At 38.5% G+C, this 15,165-nt stretch overlaps 2 protein-coding genes across 2 annotated transcripts in view; both read left to right on the forward strand.

The window, feature by feature from the left end:
- Positions 1 to 10,495, forward strand: part of APPBP2 (amyloid beta precursor protein binding protein 2) — a 121,053-nt gene extending 110,558 nt beyond the window's left edge. Inside the window, exons 11-13 of the mRNA XM_082247807.1 lie at positions 2,220 to 2,410; positions 6,899 to 7,064; positions 10,056 to 10,495. Of these exons, the coding sequence (XP_082103933.1) occupies positions 2,220 to 2,410; positions 6,899 to 7,064; positions 10,056 to 10,309 (611 nt within the window). The 3' untranslated portion in view covers positions 10,310 to 10,495. The remainder of the gene's footprint in view (positions 1 to 2,219; positions 2,411 to 6,898; positions 7,065 to 10,055) is intronic.
- USP32 (ubiquitin specific peptidase 32) overlaps positions 1 to 15,165 on the forward strand; it is a 781,032-nt gene that overhangs the window by 228,840 nt on the left and 537,027 nt on the right. The window lies entirely within an intron of this gene.

The following is a 15,165-nucleotide window of genomic DNA, read 5'->3' on the forward strand; positions in this document are numbered from 1 at the left end:
TCTTAAGCTCATTGACAGACGTAGTACCCGCCCCTCTGTTTTTGAGTTGGGTTGGGCTAAATTCTCTAAACACTGCTTTGTGACATAACTGATTTGCTGTAGCAGGAAGTGAGAGGATATACCCTCTGGGACTGCCCCTAGGGTGTGGCCAGAACGTTTTCTTTCCTGTCTAGTCCTACTCCTGTAGAGGGCAGTATAACCCGAGTTGATATTAATCAAGGAGGACTACGTCTGTCAATGAGCTTAAGAGAAAAGGATTTTACGGTAAGATTTTACAAAAATCTATATATATATATATATATATATATATATATATATATATATATATATATATATATATATATATATATATATATATATATATATATATATATATATATATTTTATAAATAAGTCGCGCTAAATGATATAGAACAAATCAATGTCCACACGTAAAGTCCCAATGTGTAAACGCGAATGTATAGAAGAGTGATGTAAATCTTGATCAGCACTCTAGCAATCCAGAGTCTCTTAGGTATTGTGCTTACCGAATAGGCAATCAATAATTGCAGAGATTCACATGCAGGGCTGACTTGATAGTGGAAAATCGTATGTTGGACACTCAAAATATGGTGTCATAAATCATAGAAAAAAAGAAACTCCATAACATAATACCGTAACACTAAGTGTTAATAATAAACACCTTAAAAAAATTTACACCACATGAAGGTGTGAGTATCCGTCACCAGTTGTGAAACTGCTTACCAGAAATATATAGTATAAGGACATAAATGACAATCCCAGTGTTGGAGAATCAAAGAAGGAAGGAGAACCACCACCGATTTAATAGCCTTTTACCAGATTTAAGGAATAAAACGGCAGAAATAAGAAGGATCCTAAACACACCAGGAATGCCAACAATGAAACTCTGAGCCCCTAAACGCCAATAGTGTAAAATCGTAACAACTAGTTTAATGGATTAAAAGAAATATACTTACATTCCAAAAGAAAAACATTTACATTTTTTTTCTTTTGGAATGTAAGTGTATTTCTTTTAATCCATTAAACTAGTTGTTAAGATTTTGCACTATTGGCGTTTTTCCTTTGTTTGGGATTGGCCTGTTTGACCTGCTGGGAACATCCTTTAACCTGATTCTGGTACCTGAGACTGCCTGCTATTTGTGCTGTATGCTGGAGGAGCGTATTTGGCCAGATCCTATCTTGAGCGATATACTACCTTGGTCTGGTAAGGGGCTCAGAGTTTCATTGTTGGCGTTCCTGGTGTGTTTAGGATCCTTCTTATTTCTGCCGTTTTATTCCTTAAATCTGGTAAGAGGCTATTAAATCGGTGGTGGTTCTCCTTCCTTCCTTGATTCTCCAACACTGGGATTGTCATTTATGTCCTTATACTATATATTTCTGGTAAGCAGTTTCACAACTGGTGACGGATACTCACACCTTCATGAGGTGTACATTTTTTTAAGGTGTTTATTATTAACACTTAGTGTTACGGTATTCTGCTATGGAGTTTTTTTTATTTTTTTTTTTCTATGATTTATGACACCATATTTTGACTGTCCAACATACGATTTTCCACGATCAAGTCAGCCCTGCATGTGAATCTCTGCAATTATTGATTGCCTATTCGGTAAGCACAATACCTAAGAGACTCTGGATTGCTAGAGTGCTGATCAAGATTTACATCACTCATCTATACATTCACGTTTACACATTGGGACTTTACGTTCTTTGGACATTGATTTGTTCTATATCATTTAGTGTGACTTATTTTTATATATTGTTTTTAGGGTGTGGTCACACTTGAAGTTGCGGCTATAATTTTTTGTTTATTTACCTCTAGTGCAGTTATTCTCCTTTTCACATAGTTATTAGTAAGCTGTAGTATTTTACGTTTTGGGTTTATTACCGGTTTTAATATAGGCGTGGTCTCATTCTCTACCAGTGAAGTCCAATTTGCTTCCCTCCTTCTTCTTCTTCTTCTTCTTTTTTTTTTTTTTTTTTTTTTTTTTATATAGGTTTTTCAGCATTGGAATAGATTAGCAGGAGGAGTGCTCTTTTCAATAAGCATTTCCTAAAAAAAGAAGAAAAGCGGTAGCAGATTTTTTTCAATTTCAAAACTGTTCATGGCCAGTGATTCAAATTTTTTACATATCAGAGCGAATTTATTTTTTCTGTGTGTAGATATTGAGATGTTATTCTTAACGTTTTTACACCCATAGCACTAATACTGGAGGAGATTGCTATAGATTGTCACAACAAAGAGACAGAGCAGAAACTTCTTCAAGAAGCTCATGACCTTCATCTTTCATCACTGCAACTTGCTAAAAAAGCCTTTGGTGAGTTCAATGTGCAGACCGCAAAACACTACGGGAACCTTGGGAGGTTGTATCAGTCCATGAGGAAGTTTAAGGTAAGGCTGTGCTTGACGTTTTCTTTTTTCATTGTATTTCTTTTTTTTTTTTTCCCCTCTATTCACCCGTTCCTCTTCAATAAACCAGTGTCTCCTTCCAAAACAAAAAATGTTAACCAAAAAATGTTAACCAAATACCTGGCCACATGTAATGTAGTAATTCCTACATTGTTCATTATGGCTGTTTTCTCATTGCATTCTTATTTATGCAGTTTGTAAACTTCTTACAAATGTCAAGTTGTGTTATACAGTTTCTTGGAAAATACAGTGACCTCTGACAAAAGGATTTCCTTCAAAGAGTAATAAAACTCTGGAAGCTGTGTCCCAAAAAGGCAGGCATAAAACAAAAGGCTAGTCCCTAGTATTGCTTTTGATCTTTTATAGGTTGTTTTCTCCTCAGTACTGAATTGCAGTATTTTGCGCTCCACTGTGTCTCTCTCTGGAGGCAGTAGTCTTGGTAGAGGCAGGGTTTTGCTACCTCATGTCAGAGCCACCAGCAGGGACAACAATTAGCAATACACTAACGACATCACTTAATCTCACGCCAAACCTCCTGAAACCAGCAGTTGGGGGCAGCAGTACCTAAGATGTCGCATAGCAGATACACAGCTATGAGGATGTAGTCAAAGGAGTTCCTTGGCAAACTCACAAACCAGAAAGTGTATTGTGTTTCTTCAGGAGGAATTTGAGAAAAAGGTCAAGTTTTTCAGTGTGCTTGGCTCAACAGCATTGCATTTCTATATGCTTTCTATAACATAGCACATCTTCACTATTTGAGTTCAGGTCCACTTTAATCTGTGGCTGACATCTCTGCCCTGCCTTCTCCTGCAACAGCAGAAAAACTGCAGAATTGTTAATTTTAGGCTACATTCTCATTACTGCATTCTCATTCTGATCATTCAGTGTTGATTTATATAGTGCAAATTTGTTGCAACTTGGTATAGTTTTTGGATGTGATCTGCATATTCTGTGGGTCCAAATTTGCGCTGGAATTGCACCAGAGTAGTACAGGACCCTTCTCCAAAATCACACGATTTCATGGATGTGAATGGGCACCATTAAAAACAATGTGGTTTCCATTGTCCTGTGATTCAGAGCGACTGAAGTTGCATCTGGAAATGCACTAGTGTGAACCAGGCCCTAGTCCGTCCACACAAATACAATATGTTGCCCATGTTTTTTGATAAAAGGTCAAGGTTCCATTAAGTAAATAGACATGTCAGTTTAAAATTCCATGCACATAAAACGATGATGGAACTAAGGTACTCTGACAGGTAGACATTTGACAGACGAAAGCCTGTTTGTCTCTTCTGTCATAACTGCTTCTCCCTGCCTGCCGGCATTTATCCACTGAGCCACACAGAACAGGCCTTGCCATGGTCGACCAAAGAAGTTGAGTGCACGTGCTCCATGTCCTATCCAGAGATTGTCTTTGGGAAATAGACATATGAGTGCTGCAAGCATTGCTGCTGAGGTTGAAGGGGTGGGGGGTCAGCCTGTCAGTTCTCAGGCCATATGCCGCACACTGCATAAAATTGGTCTGCATGGCTGTCGTCCCCAAATAAAGCCTCTTCTAAAGATGATACACAAAGCCTGCAAACAGTTTGCTGAAGACAAGCAGACTAAGGACATGGATTACTGGAACCATGCCCTGTGGTTTGATGAGACCAAGATAAACTTATTGTTTCAGATGGTGTGAAGTGTGTGTGGCAGCAACCAGGTGAGGAGTACAAGACAAGTGTCTTGCCTACGGTCAAGCATGGTGGTGGGAGTGTCATGGTCTGGGGCTGCATGAGTGCTGCCGGCACTGGGGAGCTACAGTTCATTGAGGGAACCATGAATGCCAACATGTACTGTGACATACTGAAGCAGAGCGTGATTCCCCCCCCCTCCCTTCGGAGACTGGGCCGCAGGGCAGTATTCCAACATAACGACCCCAAACGCACTTCCAAGACGACCACTGTCTTGTTTAAGAAGCTGAGGGTAAAGGCGATGGATTGGCCAAGCGTGTCTCCAGACCTAAACCCTATTGAGCATCTGTGGGGCATCCTCAAACGGAAGGTGAAGGAGTGCAAGGTCTCGAACATTCACCAGCTCCGTGATGTCGTCATGGAGGAAGTGTAAGAGGACTCCAGTGGCGATCTGTGAAGCTCTGGTGAACGCCATGCCCAAGAGAGTTAAGGCAGTGACGGAAAATAATGATGGCCTCACAAATTGACACTTTGAGTCCAATTTGGACATTTTAACTTGGGGGTGTACTCACTTTTGTTGCCAGTGGTTTAGACATTAATGGCTGTGTGTCGAGTTATTTTGAGGGGACAGCAAATTTACTGTTAGGGTCCTTTCACACGGCCGCTCCGTGTGTCCGCAAATCATCCCATCCGTTTGCGGATGATTTGCGGACATAATGTAAGTGAATGGCACTGCGGATGTCAGCGGAATACCATCCGCTGACATCCGAATTTCCTCCTTTCAGTTCTGTTCCGTTTTTACGAATGGAACAGAACCCCATTTTTTCTTCCGTGTAAAAAACGGAAAGGAAGGAAAATCGGATGTCAGCAGTGTCATCCGCAGTGCCATATACTTACATTATGTCCGCATATCATCCGCAAACGGATGTCGCATGAAAAGATATAATATAATTACAAAAATGTGAGAGGTGTACTCTCGTGAGATTTGTATGTGTGTGTATGTATGTATATATGTATAGAATAGTGTGTGTACTGCAATCTAAATTTAAGGCATGCAGTATTTATTGCACTTTTTTTGTTTATTGCATATTTCTGAAATACTGCATGATTTAAAATTCTTGCAGTATTTAATTTATGCTAGGGAACTATTTCTACAGGATGGCAGCCTCTTCCTTTCTTGCATTACAGGTTTTCTTTTGCTTGCAGATGTTTACACCAATAGATTCTTTATTTTCCCGTGCCCCCTTATAATGTAAAGTTAAACAGGTGGACTATAAAATGTACTACTCCTCTCCATGGAAAATCACACTTGAGCATTCTTCCATACAGACTTTGCCAAATATATTATGTAAATGCTAAGGCTACAGGGTTTTTAAAATGTTTCCTATCTTCTTGCTTATTTAAACATGACTCAAAAGGTATGCATCCATATTTGATAAAATGTTATGGGTCTATATGCAAAATAAAATGTATAATATATTTTAATAAACTTCAGATGCAACAAAGGTACAGACTGTGAAACAGACACATGGGGGAAAAATATAGTACTGGAGGTGGGGGGTGTTTGTGGGCAAGTAGCAGTTATAAAAGGAGGTTGTTTAACTCTGAGCTAAACTGTAGAGTACACAAAAACTAGGCTATGATTCCTTCTAAGCATGAAATCGCAAGTATTCTTGCTTAGCTCACTGGAGCGCTGGGCTGTGCAGGGGGAGGAGTGGCTGGCTAAGCCTCTCTGATCCTGGACTGGCCGAGTGACGTCAGCTGATGGTGGGCTTTGACATGCTGTTGGCTGAAAGCAGGTAAAAGGGGTGCCGAATGAAGTGCACTCCTGTAATCCATAGAAGTACAGCCAAAAATTATCTTTGGCTGTAATTCTCCTTTGTTTTTGTTTTTCAGCATCAAAGTGTTTCCCTATAGTTTTGGTCAGTAAATAGTTTTTTCTTTTCCTCCTATCAGTAAAATTGTGGGACTAACACCTAGAGTTTGAAAACCTTTCCAAAGTGCAATTTCTGCTGAGAGCAAAGCCGTAATTGTGAGAATAAATATTTTCCAAATGCTACAGGGATGACAAAACCCATCCAAGCATGCCAGAGGTGCCCTGAAGACAATAAAAAATATATATATTTTTTTTTTATTGATTGAAATGTTAAGGGCCATAATGGAAGTGCAAGTAGCTTTTTCGCTCCAAAGTTCTCATTCCAGAAACACTTTCTGTTGTTTTTTGTTTTTTTTCCATGGCTTCAACATTTTTGGAAATTTTACATCTCTAAATGTTCCTACTTGTATGGAACCCCAATTTCAGCATACATATTGCTCTTTTAATCCCATATTTTATTATACACTTGGTCGTGCCCTCCTTTTTTTTTTTTTTTTTCCCTTCTGAGTGTAGAGGATTCATCCCAGTTCTGTTTGAAGAGAAGCTGCAGCCATCCTAACAGTGTATATTGTTCATTGGACTGTTCATTGGACTGTCCGGGTCAATCTATCCAACTCGTTACTCAACTTTTAGCACTGTAGAAAGGAGTTACTACTTTCCGTTGGGGAGAAAAAGGTGTAGAAACTCAAGTGGGTAAAGGCCAGCACTTTTTTTTTTTTTTTTTTTTTTTTTTTGTGGGTTTTATTGTAGAAATTACGGAGTTAGATTCATTATGGCCATGTGCATGCAAAATCAGTTGTCTGTTTTTGGGGATAATACATTTTAGGTCATAGGCAAAGTACTGTATATCCTTTTTACATTGCATTTTATATATGCTGACTGATTTGTGTGATTGTGATGTTTCCTTTTTTGGTCACTCAGGAAGCTGAAGAGATGCACATCAAGGCTATACAGATCAAGGAACAGCTTCTTGGCCAAGAAGACTATGAAGTGGCTTTGTCAGTAGGACATTTGGCCTCTCTTTATAATTATGATATGAACCAGTATGAAAATGCAGAGAAACTTTATCTTAGATCGATAGCTATAGGTATGTTAGCCCAGTAGGAGTTGCATGTAGTGTGTTGTCAGATTAATAGGCTTGGATGTTGCTAATGATTAACCCATTAACAAAATGGGCCTTGGCATTTGGGCTTAAAGGAGTTATGATAAACACCGGTTAACTCCAATTATGTACAGTGGGGAAAATATTTGATCCCCTGCAGATTTTCTAAGTTTGCCCACTTACAAAGAAATTAAGGGTCTGTAGTTTTTTATCATAGGTGTATTTTAAATGATAGAGACAGAATATCCACCAAAAATCTGGATAAAACACATGATACAAATGCTATAAATTGAGTTGCAGTTAAGTGAGTAAAATATTTAATCCCCAGCTAAAACATGACATTGTACTTGGTGGAGAAACCCTTGTTGGCAAGCACAGAGGTAAGGCGCTGCCGGATTTCAATCCATGGTGGTGTATTGTGTTACCAATGGTTTGTTTGGTGACTGTGGTCCCAACTGCCTTGAGATCAATCACAAGCTCCTCCTGTGCAGTTCTGGACTGATCCCTCACTTTTCTCATGATCATCCTTACCCTATGAGGCGAAATCTTGCATGGAGCTCTAGACCGAGGGCGATTTAATGGTTATTTTGTATTTCTTCCATTTGCAAATCTCTCCAACGGTTGTCTCCTTTTCACCAAGCTTTTTGCTGATGGTCTTGTAGCCCATTCTTGCCTTGTGCAGATCTGCAATCTTGTCCCTGATGTCCTTTGACAGCTCTTTGATCTTGCCCATGATGGCGAAGTTTGAATGGAAGAAAGATTCTGTAGACCGGTATCTTCTTCTTCTTTTTTTTTTTTTTTTTTTTTAAACACAACAAATTATCGTTTGGGGCACTTTCTTAAATTAACGGGACTAATCTGTGTACCACTTGAGCACATACTGTAGCCAGTCTTTGGGAGCCAGAATTATTGTTGGCTGGTAGGGGACCAAATACTTATTTTACTCACTGAACTACAACTGAATTTATAACATTTGTGTCCTGTTTTTTTTTTTTCTTTTTCCCTGGATTTTTGGTAGATATTTTGTCTCTAATTTTAAAATACACCTATGAAAACCATTGTACACCCTTACTGTCTTTGTAAGTGGGCAAACTTGCAAAATCTGCAGGGGATCAAATCCTTTCCCCACTGTTGTTTTTGATCCCTTTTTAGAAGGCTGTTTTATACTTTGTTTAAATAAATACCTCATTAGTTTTTGTTTGCTTTTTGTTTTTTTGTAAAATGCTGACATATGGACAAAATTGTGAAAGTGTGGTATACTTTCTGTGTATAACTACGTAATCCTAACTTTTTTTTTTTTTTTTGGCCCCTTTCACACTTGTGCAACTTGTCATGCAACTTTGGAAGTGAGAGTTGAACGACATGTCGTTTGCCAGGTTTTCCAATGATGCCCATTCATATATGCGCAACTTAAAGTTGCAGCAACTTCAAAGTAGTCCCTGCACTACTTTATCCTGATTTTAATGTGTTTTGAGGTCCAAACACCTAGGCATTGCTTCAAGCCCAGTCAAAATTGCAGTAAAAAGTGTGAAAGGGGCCTTTAAAGGTAAGTTTATTAGTGTTTGAAATAGAAAACAATGCACAATATACCATATCCGCGTACATTTATAAGGCATATCTGTACAGAAATGCATTCAGAGCCATGATAAACGTACACCTTTTTATTTTTTTTTTTAATTCATATAGATAAACAAAATCAGGGCAACCAATAACCAGCTGGTGATTTGACTCTCTTATTATATCAGAACGTAAATATTGAATTCTTGCACCCAAGAATGACCACCAAAAGGAAAAGACTGTACCTATTTAATAAGCAAAACCCATTTGAGTGCGTACCAACTAGAGTTCTTTAATCAGGCCCAAGGCCCTAATGAAAGTACTGCAACTCAATGTCGATATCACCAGACACCGTATTTGCCCAACCTGACCATAATTTGTAAAATTTCTTAGGGCAACCACTAGCAAGATCGTTTATTTGTACATCGGTAAGGCTTTATTGATCATCTCAATCAAGCCCCCAAACTAGGAGGATCTGGCTTCTTCCACTGTAGTATAATAGCTTTTTTAGCATAGAAGAAAAGGAATCGGAGTAGGGACTTTTGGGACTCTCTAAGTTTTTTTTCCCTCATCCAGATTACCCAATAATCATCTATCGGGAGTGCAAATGTTAGAAAGAGACAGCTTTTCTTCAATAAATGTACACAATTTACTCCAAAAGTTACGCACCTTAGGGCAGTCCCAGACCATATGAAAGAAATCCCCGACAGCTGCTTGACATCGCTGACAATCTGGAGACTGGAATTTTCCCTTTTATATAATCTATAAGGTGGGTAATTGTGTAAATATTTTATTGGATTAATTTTGTCTCCTGCCGCTAGAACCCCAGTAAGTTGGGACCCAACCACCTCTTCCCAGGCCTCGTCATGTAAATTCTGCAGGTTGGACCTCCCATTGTAGCATAATTTTATCGATCCGTGGGAGGAGCTACACATGAGGAGGGAATAGTATCTAGAGATGAGTTGTGTATGGTTTATTAGCTCCTTCTCTAATCTCGAGGGACATAAATTAACTGCTCCTAAACCACTGCCACCGCATGTCAAGTTGCATATAATGGAACAAATAAAAGGACGGGACCCCAAGTTCAGCCCTGAAAACAGACACTTTTAAACTTTCTGAGGAAGCCTGGTACTAATTGATAAGATACAAGGTTTCCTGCGACTGGCTGAGCAGCGCTCGGCCTGACTCTATTTTCGATACACAGCACTGTATATTGTACGTAGCTCATGCTACTTACAGTTTATACAGTTTTCCCGGTGGGCACGTTGGTGAATCAAATAGTTTGTGTTGACCAGCTTATTTCAAACAAACTATTTAAAGCCACAAGAAACCTGGAGTCTACTTTTTTGGTTTGGTTGAGATAGTCTTTGCAGGAGACAGTTGTCTTTTAGTCTCTAATTTTTTGCTTTGTATTTGCAGGAAAGAAGTTATTTGGAGAAGGTTACAGTGGACTGGAGTATGATTACAGGGGCTTAATTAAACTTTATAATTCTGTTGGCAATTTTGAGAAGGTATTTGAGTATCACAATATATTGGCAAACTGGAACAGATTACGAGATCGTCAATTTTCAGTCACCGATGCCCTGGAGGATGTAAATACTTGTCCCCTGTCAACAGAAGAAGTTGTGCAATCATTTCTTATGTCACAGACCACGGAAGGACAAAGCTGTTAATTTCAATCCTTAAAAAAAAAAAAAGAAAAACTGGTCAGCTTTACCAATTGTTTTCTTCAGCATATTGGGAAAGTTCATACTGTGAAGTTTGTAAAGACATACAGATGCAGCACTGGTTTGTTCCTTTTGGAGGATGACCTGGGTTGGGTCCATGCACGTGCTGGATGGATCGTCTTTAATGGAGTGCTCACTTGCCTAATCCACTTTTTTTTACATCAGTCAGTGGGACAGAGAACTAGCATTGCCATTATGTTTGCAACTCCAACAGGAAGATGCAAATAAAACTGTATAAGAGTTTATAAGAGATCTGTTTTCCCTGTTTCTTTTGGTTCCAGGCGTTCTATATGACAGATATATATCTATATATACATATTATTATACTAATAGTGCACTCCACCACTTATTTGATGTTCAATAGGAGCTTTGTTTCAAAAAATTATTCAGTACACGTAAGCCTTGTTAATGCCACCTTTTTTTTTTTTTTGAAGGAAATTTAGTATTCACTGCAGTCTGAGTCAAGTGTTGAACATGACTTTTTATCTAACATTTCAGCCTCTTTATTCTTTGCTTCTTAGGTTTTGTAAATTAAAAAGGATAAACTGTTTTTATTGGCCCCATTTTCAGTGGCTCCGTTTGTCACTGAAGGGGTTACAGGTTTTTCTCATCAGGAACTAATAACATTGCAGGCTATTGTGTTAAAGCCTGAAAGGTCAGGGACGCCTAATCTTCATCCACCAATAGATAAGGTTATGTAGGTCATATACTGAGAGCCACTTTCTCGGAGTCCATGTTGTATGATTGAACTGAACTTTAGGCCATCGTGCTCAAAGCAGGGCTGTCCAGCTCCAATTTATTGGGCTGCGTTAACATGTTAAACTGAACATAGCCCTGGTGTTCTAAAGCTTAAAAGGGCTGCTCTTAATCATATATGTCGATGTTTGTAGTTCAGGTCTGTTTTTTTTATTTCCATCCAAATTTGCAGGTTGAGTAATTTTGTGTTTTAGAACTTGTATTTTTTTTTCTTTATGGCACCCTTGTTTGTCTGTGCAAAGTGCTAAAATTGGATAAAAAACAAAATGGTTTAAAAATGTTTAATGATGACATACAGTTGTATAGCAAAAACAAAGGGGAGAGAATTTGTATGCTATTAAATTATTTTTCACTTTCCACCGTAAAGGGCTTTCGTAAAAAAAAAACTCCCCCCTGGAATAAGTGTCAATATTCACTATAGCTTGTAATAAAATTGATGGCAAGCTCAGAAGTGTCACTTATAGGGCGAGGTGATTTGTTTCATTTAGTGGATGGAGATCTAGTAGTATATTAGTGGATGGAGATCTAGTAGTATATATGAGATCTACATGATCCTATACATTTTGACTGTGTTTAAAATGCAAATGATGACTTAACATGTGAAAAGTGAGAATTTTTCATTAACCCAGTTGGAGCATATATAATCATGCAGATCCTTGTGCTGGTAATGTAAACAGATGTCTCAGGAACTCCACAATTAACTAATCTGTGCATTCGTTCATTGGTGATCGCTCCTCCTAACCATAGTCTTTGGAGAGTGATTTTTCTATCCTGCTGGAACGTACAGTTTGCTCTGTATTTGCCAGTTAAGCGTTCCTTTTTGGTAATTATTTTTGTACATGAAACTAAAAACTGTGGTGCAAATTTGTTGAATCTTTGCCTGGTTGGATGTAAGCTAACTTTGACCAGGCTAGGCCTGATTTGGTTTCCATTCATTGAACTTCTGGAATCTCCTGCACTTTTTTTGTTTGAAAGTGCTAAACGTGTTGGAAACATACCGCTGACACAGAAAAAGTGGCACAGTGATTGGAAAAAATATAATAGTTTTGCTTCTTAGAGCCCATGCTTACTTTTGTCCCATCTATTGCTGCATTCCATTTTCTGTTGCATTTCTGCATACTATGAATAGGCTGCAAACCCGTTTCACTGCAATTAATAAAAAAAATGAACATGACCATGTTTTAAGCAATCCAGCGTACCACAAAGTACAAAATGTGCACTGTGGTGTGCTGTGTTCTTATGTACAGTGCCCTAGGGTGCCATTTACGATGAATAGCCCCGCTGGACACCACACAGAGTGACACAGGATGTGATTCTCCTCCTGTGTTATTCTGAGGTTATCGTTTGACAGCTTTTTAGTTCAGTATGCCAGATGATCTATAGAAACCACCTCTATAAGGGCCAGCTAGCACAGACCATGCAAAAAGCAATATATATTTTTTCTGTAAATTTGTTTTATTTTGAATAAAACATCTTTGCTATAATATAAGTGAGTTGTACAATGGTGAAACAGCAGTGTTTTGCAGTGAAAATAATTAGCCTTGGTTTTCCTTTTCTATCGAATACCCCTGGTTTAAGGTTAAAAAATTAAATATATATATTTTTTTTTCCCAATGCATTTTTATGTTTGCCATATCTAATTCCATAAAAATGTGACATTCACATTTACCATGGGCAGTATTGAAAGGTAAGCAGTCATTACTAATAAAAGCTTTTAGGGTACAAAATGGAACAAATTAAAACCGAAGGTGGCAAGTTCACCCACAATTCTCTTCCTCCTGCAACACATTTGACCTGGCTAAATAGCTTTTTTTTTTTTTGTTTTGTTTATAATACTAAACTTATTGGACTGGAGTTATTGCTCTTTTCTGAAACCATGCTCCTCAGACAAAGAAAATTGGTACCAAATGTATATATTGTCTTGTGAAGAGATTTGTTTGCGTATCAGGATCTAAAACCTTCTATTTGGGGTAGAAACTTTGTGTTTCTAGAAGATCTAATGGAACTTCATGGATAAAAGTACCTGAAATAGCTGCTGTTGCCTATTTTAACAATATTGTTTGTATGGTGAAAACAAATAGAACCAATCTGGACTTTGGGGCAGCAAAACACTTCCTATCACTGGGCACAATACATAAAATTCAGTCCCCCATTTCTTGGGCTAATTTTATTTGAAAGTGTCTTGGTGTAAAATAGTGATTGCACAAGATGGGGAGAATTGCACAAATAAAAACATAAAAAAATGAGTCCTGATGTGCCATTTTCTTTAGGCCGATGAATGTTACTCTGGTACTGATCAGTTGTTTTTCGCTAGTGCTCTAAATTTTGGGATTATTTGCTGCAAGCCTGCCAGTAATATCCAATTTAAAAAAAACGAACTACCACTCATCTAAATGATCATGCTGACTAGCTTGGTCAGCTTGTATCAATTTTCTATTTACAGTACAGTAATATTTACAATTGTATAGCAGGTATACCTTTTTAAAGTTAAGCTGGCACAAACCTGAGCGCTTCATATAGAGAATATGATGACAAAATGATCTGGCTTTAAAAGCTTGTAATCCAAAAGTGTCTATTCCTTTTTAAAAACTTGGCCCTGGCTCCACCCCCTCCTTCCCTCTGTCTTTTGGGCCATTAATCTGATAGGTAGCTTGCTGAACAATGGGGGGGGGGGGGGGGCAGTGAGGTGGACCTTACCTATAATTTCAACTGTCTTTCAATATTTTCACTGACATTATCCTATGCTATTGAATGTTTACAAATGCTCCATTTGAATTGCTCAAGTTTGCACCCAACTTATTTTTAAGGGCCAGTAGACCTAAATGTCATACTTTATATGAAAATATACTAGCTACATTCACAAACGGGTGTATGTAAACATGTGTTGATTGGAGTTAGTTCTATTTTAGCCTAGAGTTGGGTCTCAAAGGAAGTTTATTTTGCAGACATTTTATTAGTATGACCTTTGCAGGATTCTGTAGGCAGCTCCCTTTAATCAAAATGGCTGTACTGTGCTCCACATAAACTACAACCAAGATGTGCAATATCTTTCATTGTGTCCTAGTATGGAATTTTTTTGTACATATTTGTGGATGATACTGGTTCCACTTTTACATGTCTTTACTGACCCTTTAGGTAAAGCATTGTGTTTTTTGAGCAGTGTTGTCGCATAAACATTGTTGTGGCTTTTATTCTGTGTTTTGCTGCTTAATTCAAGTAAGCTTGCTATGTGATAGTATTGTGCCTTCTTCACTTTTTCTTTGGTATAACCAGTAAGTGCCTCTGCTGCCCTCAAAGTTTGATTGTAGCAGACAGAGTACTACAAAACTGGGAATTGCGAATAAGTGCATAATGTTTTTTTGTGTCAAGACTGAACAAAAATGATGGATGTGATTTGTAAATGACAGTGTAAATACTTAATTTATAGAGCCACAATTGAATTCCCAAAATGTACTTTACATCTGACCTTGTTTAAAATGTTTGTTTTTAATTTTTTTTTTTCTTTTTTCATGTCTTCATTTTAGTCCATATCAGACTATTTCTTTCACTGTTCAGTCAAGAAGGATTTACAAAAAACAAATGCTGCACCTTTTGCAGACAAACTTATGACTGCCATTCAGTTAGACCAGGGTTGTCAAACTTTAATTTATTGCAGGCCACATTAGCATTATGGTTGCCCTGTTGTATCTGTAAGACTAGATGTCCAGAGCACCCCACCATCAGAAGTCAAGAATCCCCCACCCTCCCTTAGATCCCAGTGCATCCCCTTACCTTGTGTTGCTGACAGGAAGAGGGGGGGGGGGTGGAGCAGGTAAGCAGAAAGTACAGGGTCTGGAGGGAGAACTAAAGGAGCGCTGGAGTCAAATTTTTCCTCTGGCCACAATCGCCTCGCTATTGAAGGAGCGTCGCTGCATACGTCATCGCAGCTTGCCAGCTCGGAAACGCGTCGCGCGTCACTTCCTCCTCCAGCACGGTGTTTGCGCTACAGGCCTTAATCTTGGCTTGTCTACCAACCAGCCAGCGTCAGTCAGGAAGTCTCTGTACAG

This window comes from Pelophylax lessonae (assembly GCF_965119305.1).
Source record: "Pelophylax lessonae genome assembly, chromosome: 2".
NCBI lineage: Eukaryota > Metazoa > Chordata > Amphibia > Anura > Ranidae > Pelophylax > Pelophylax lessonae.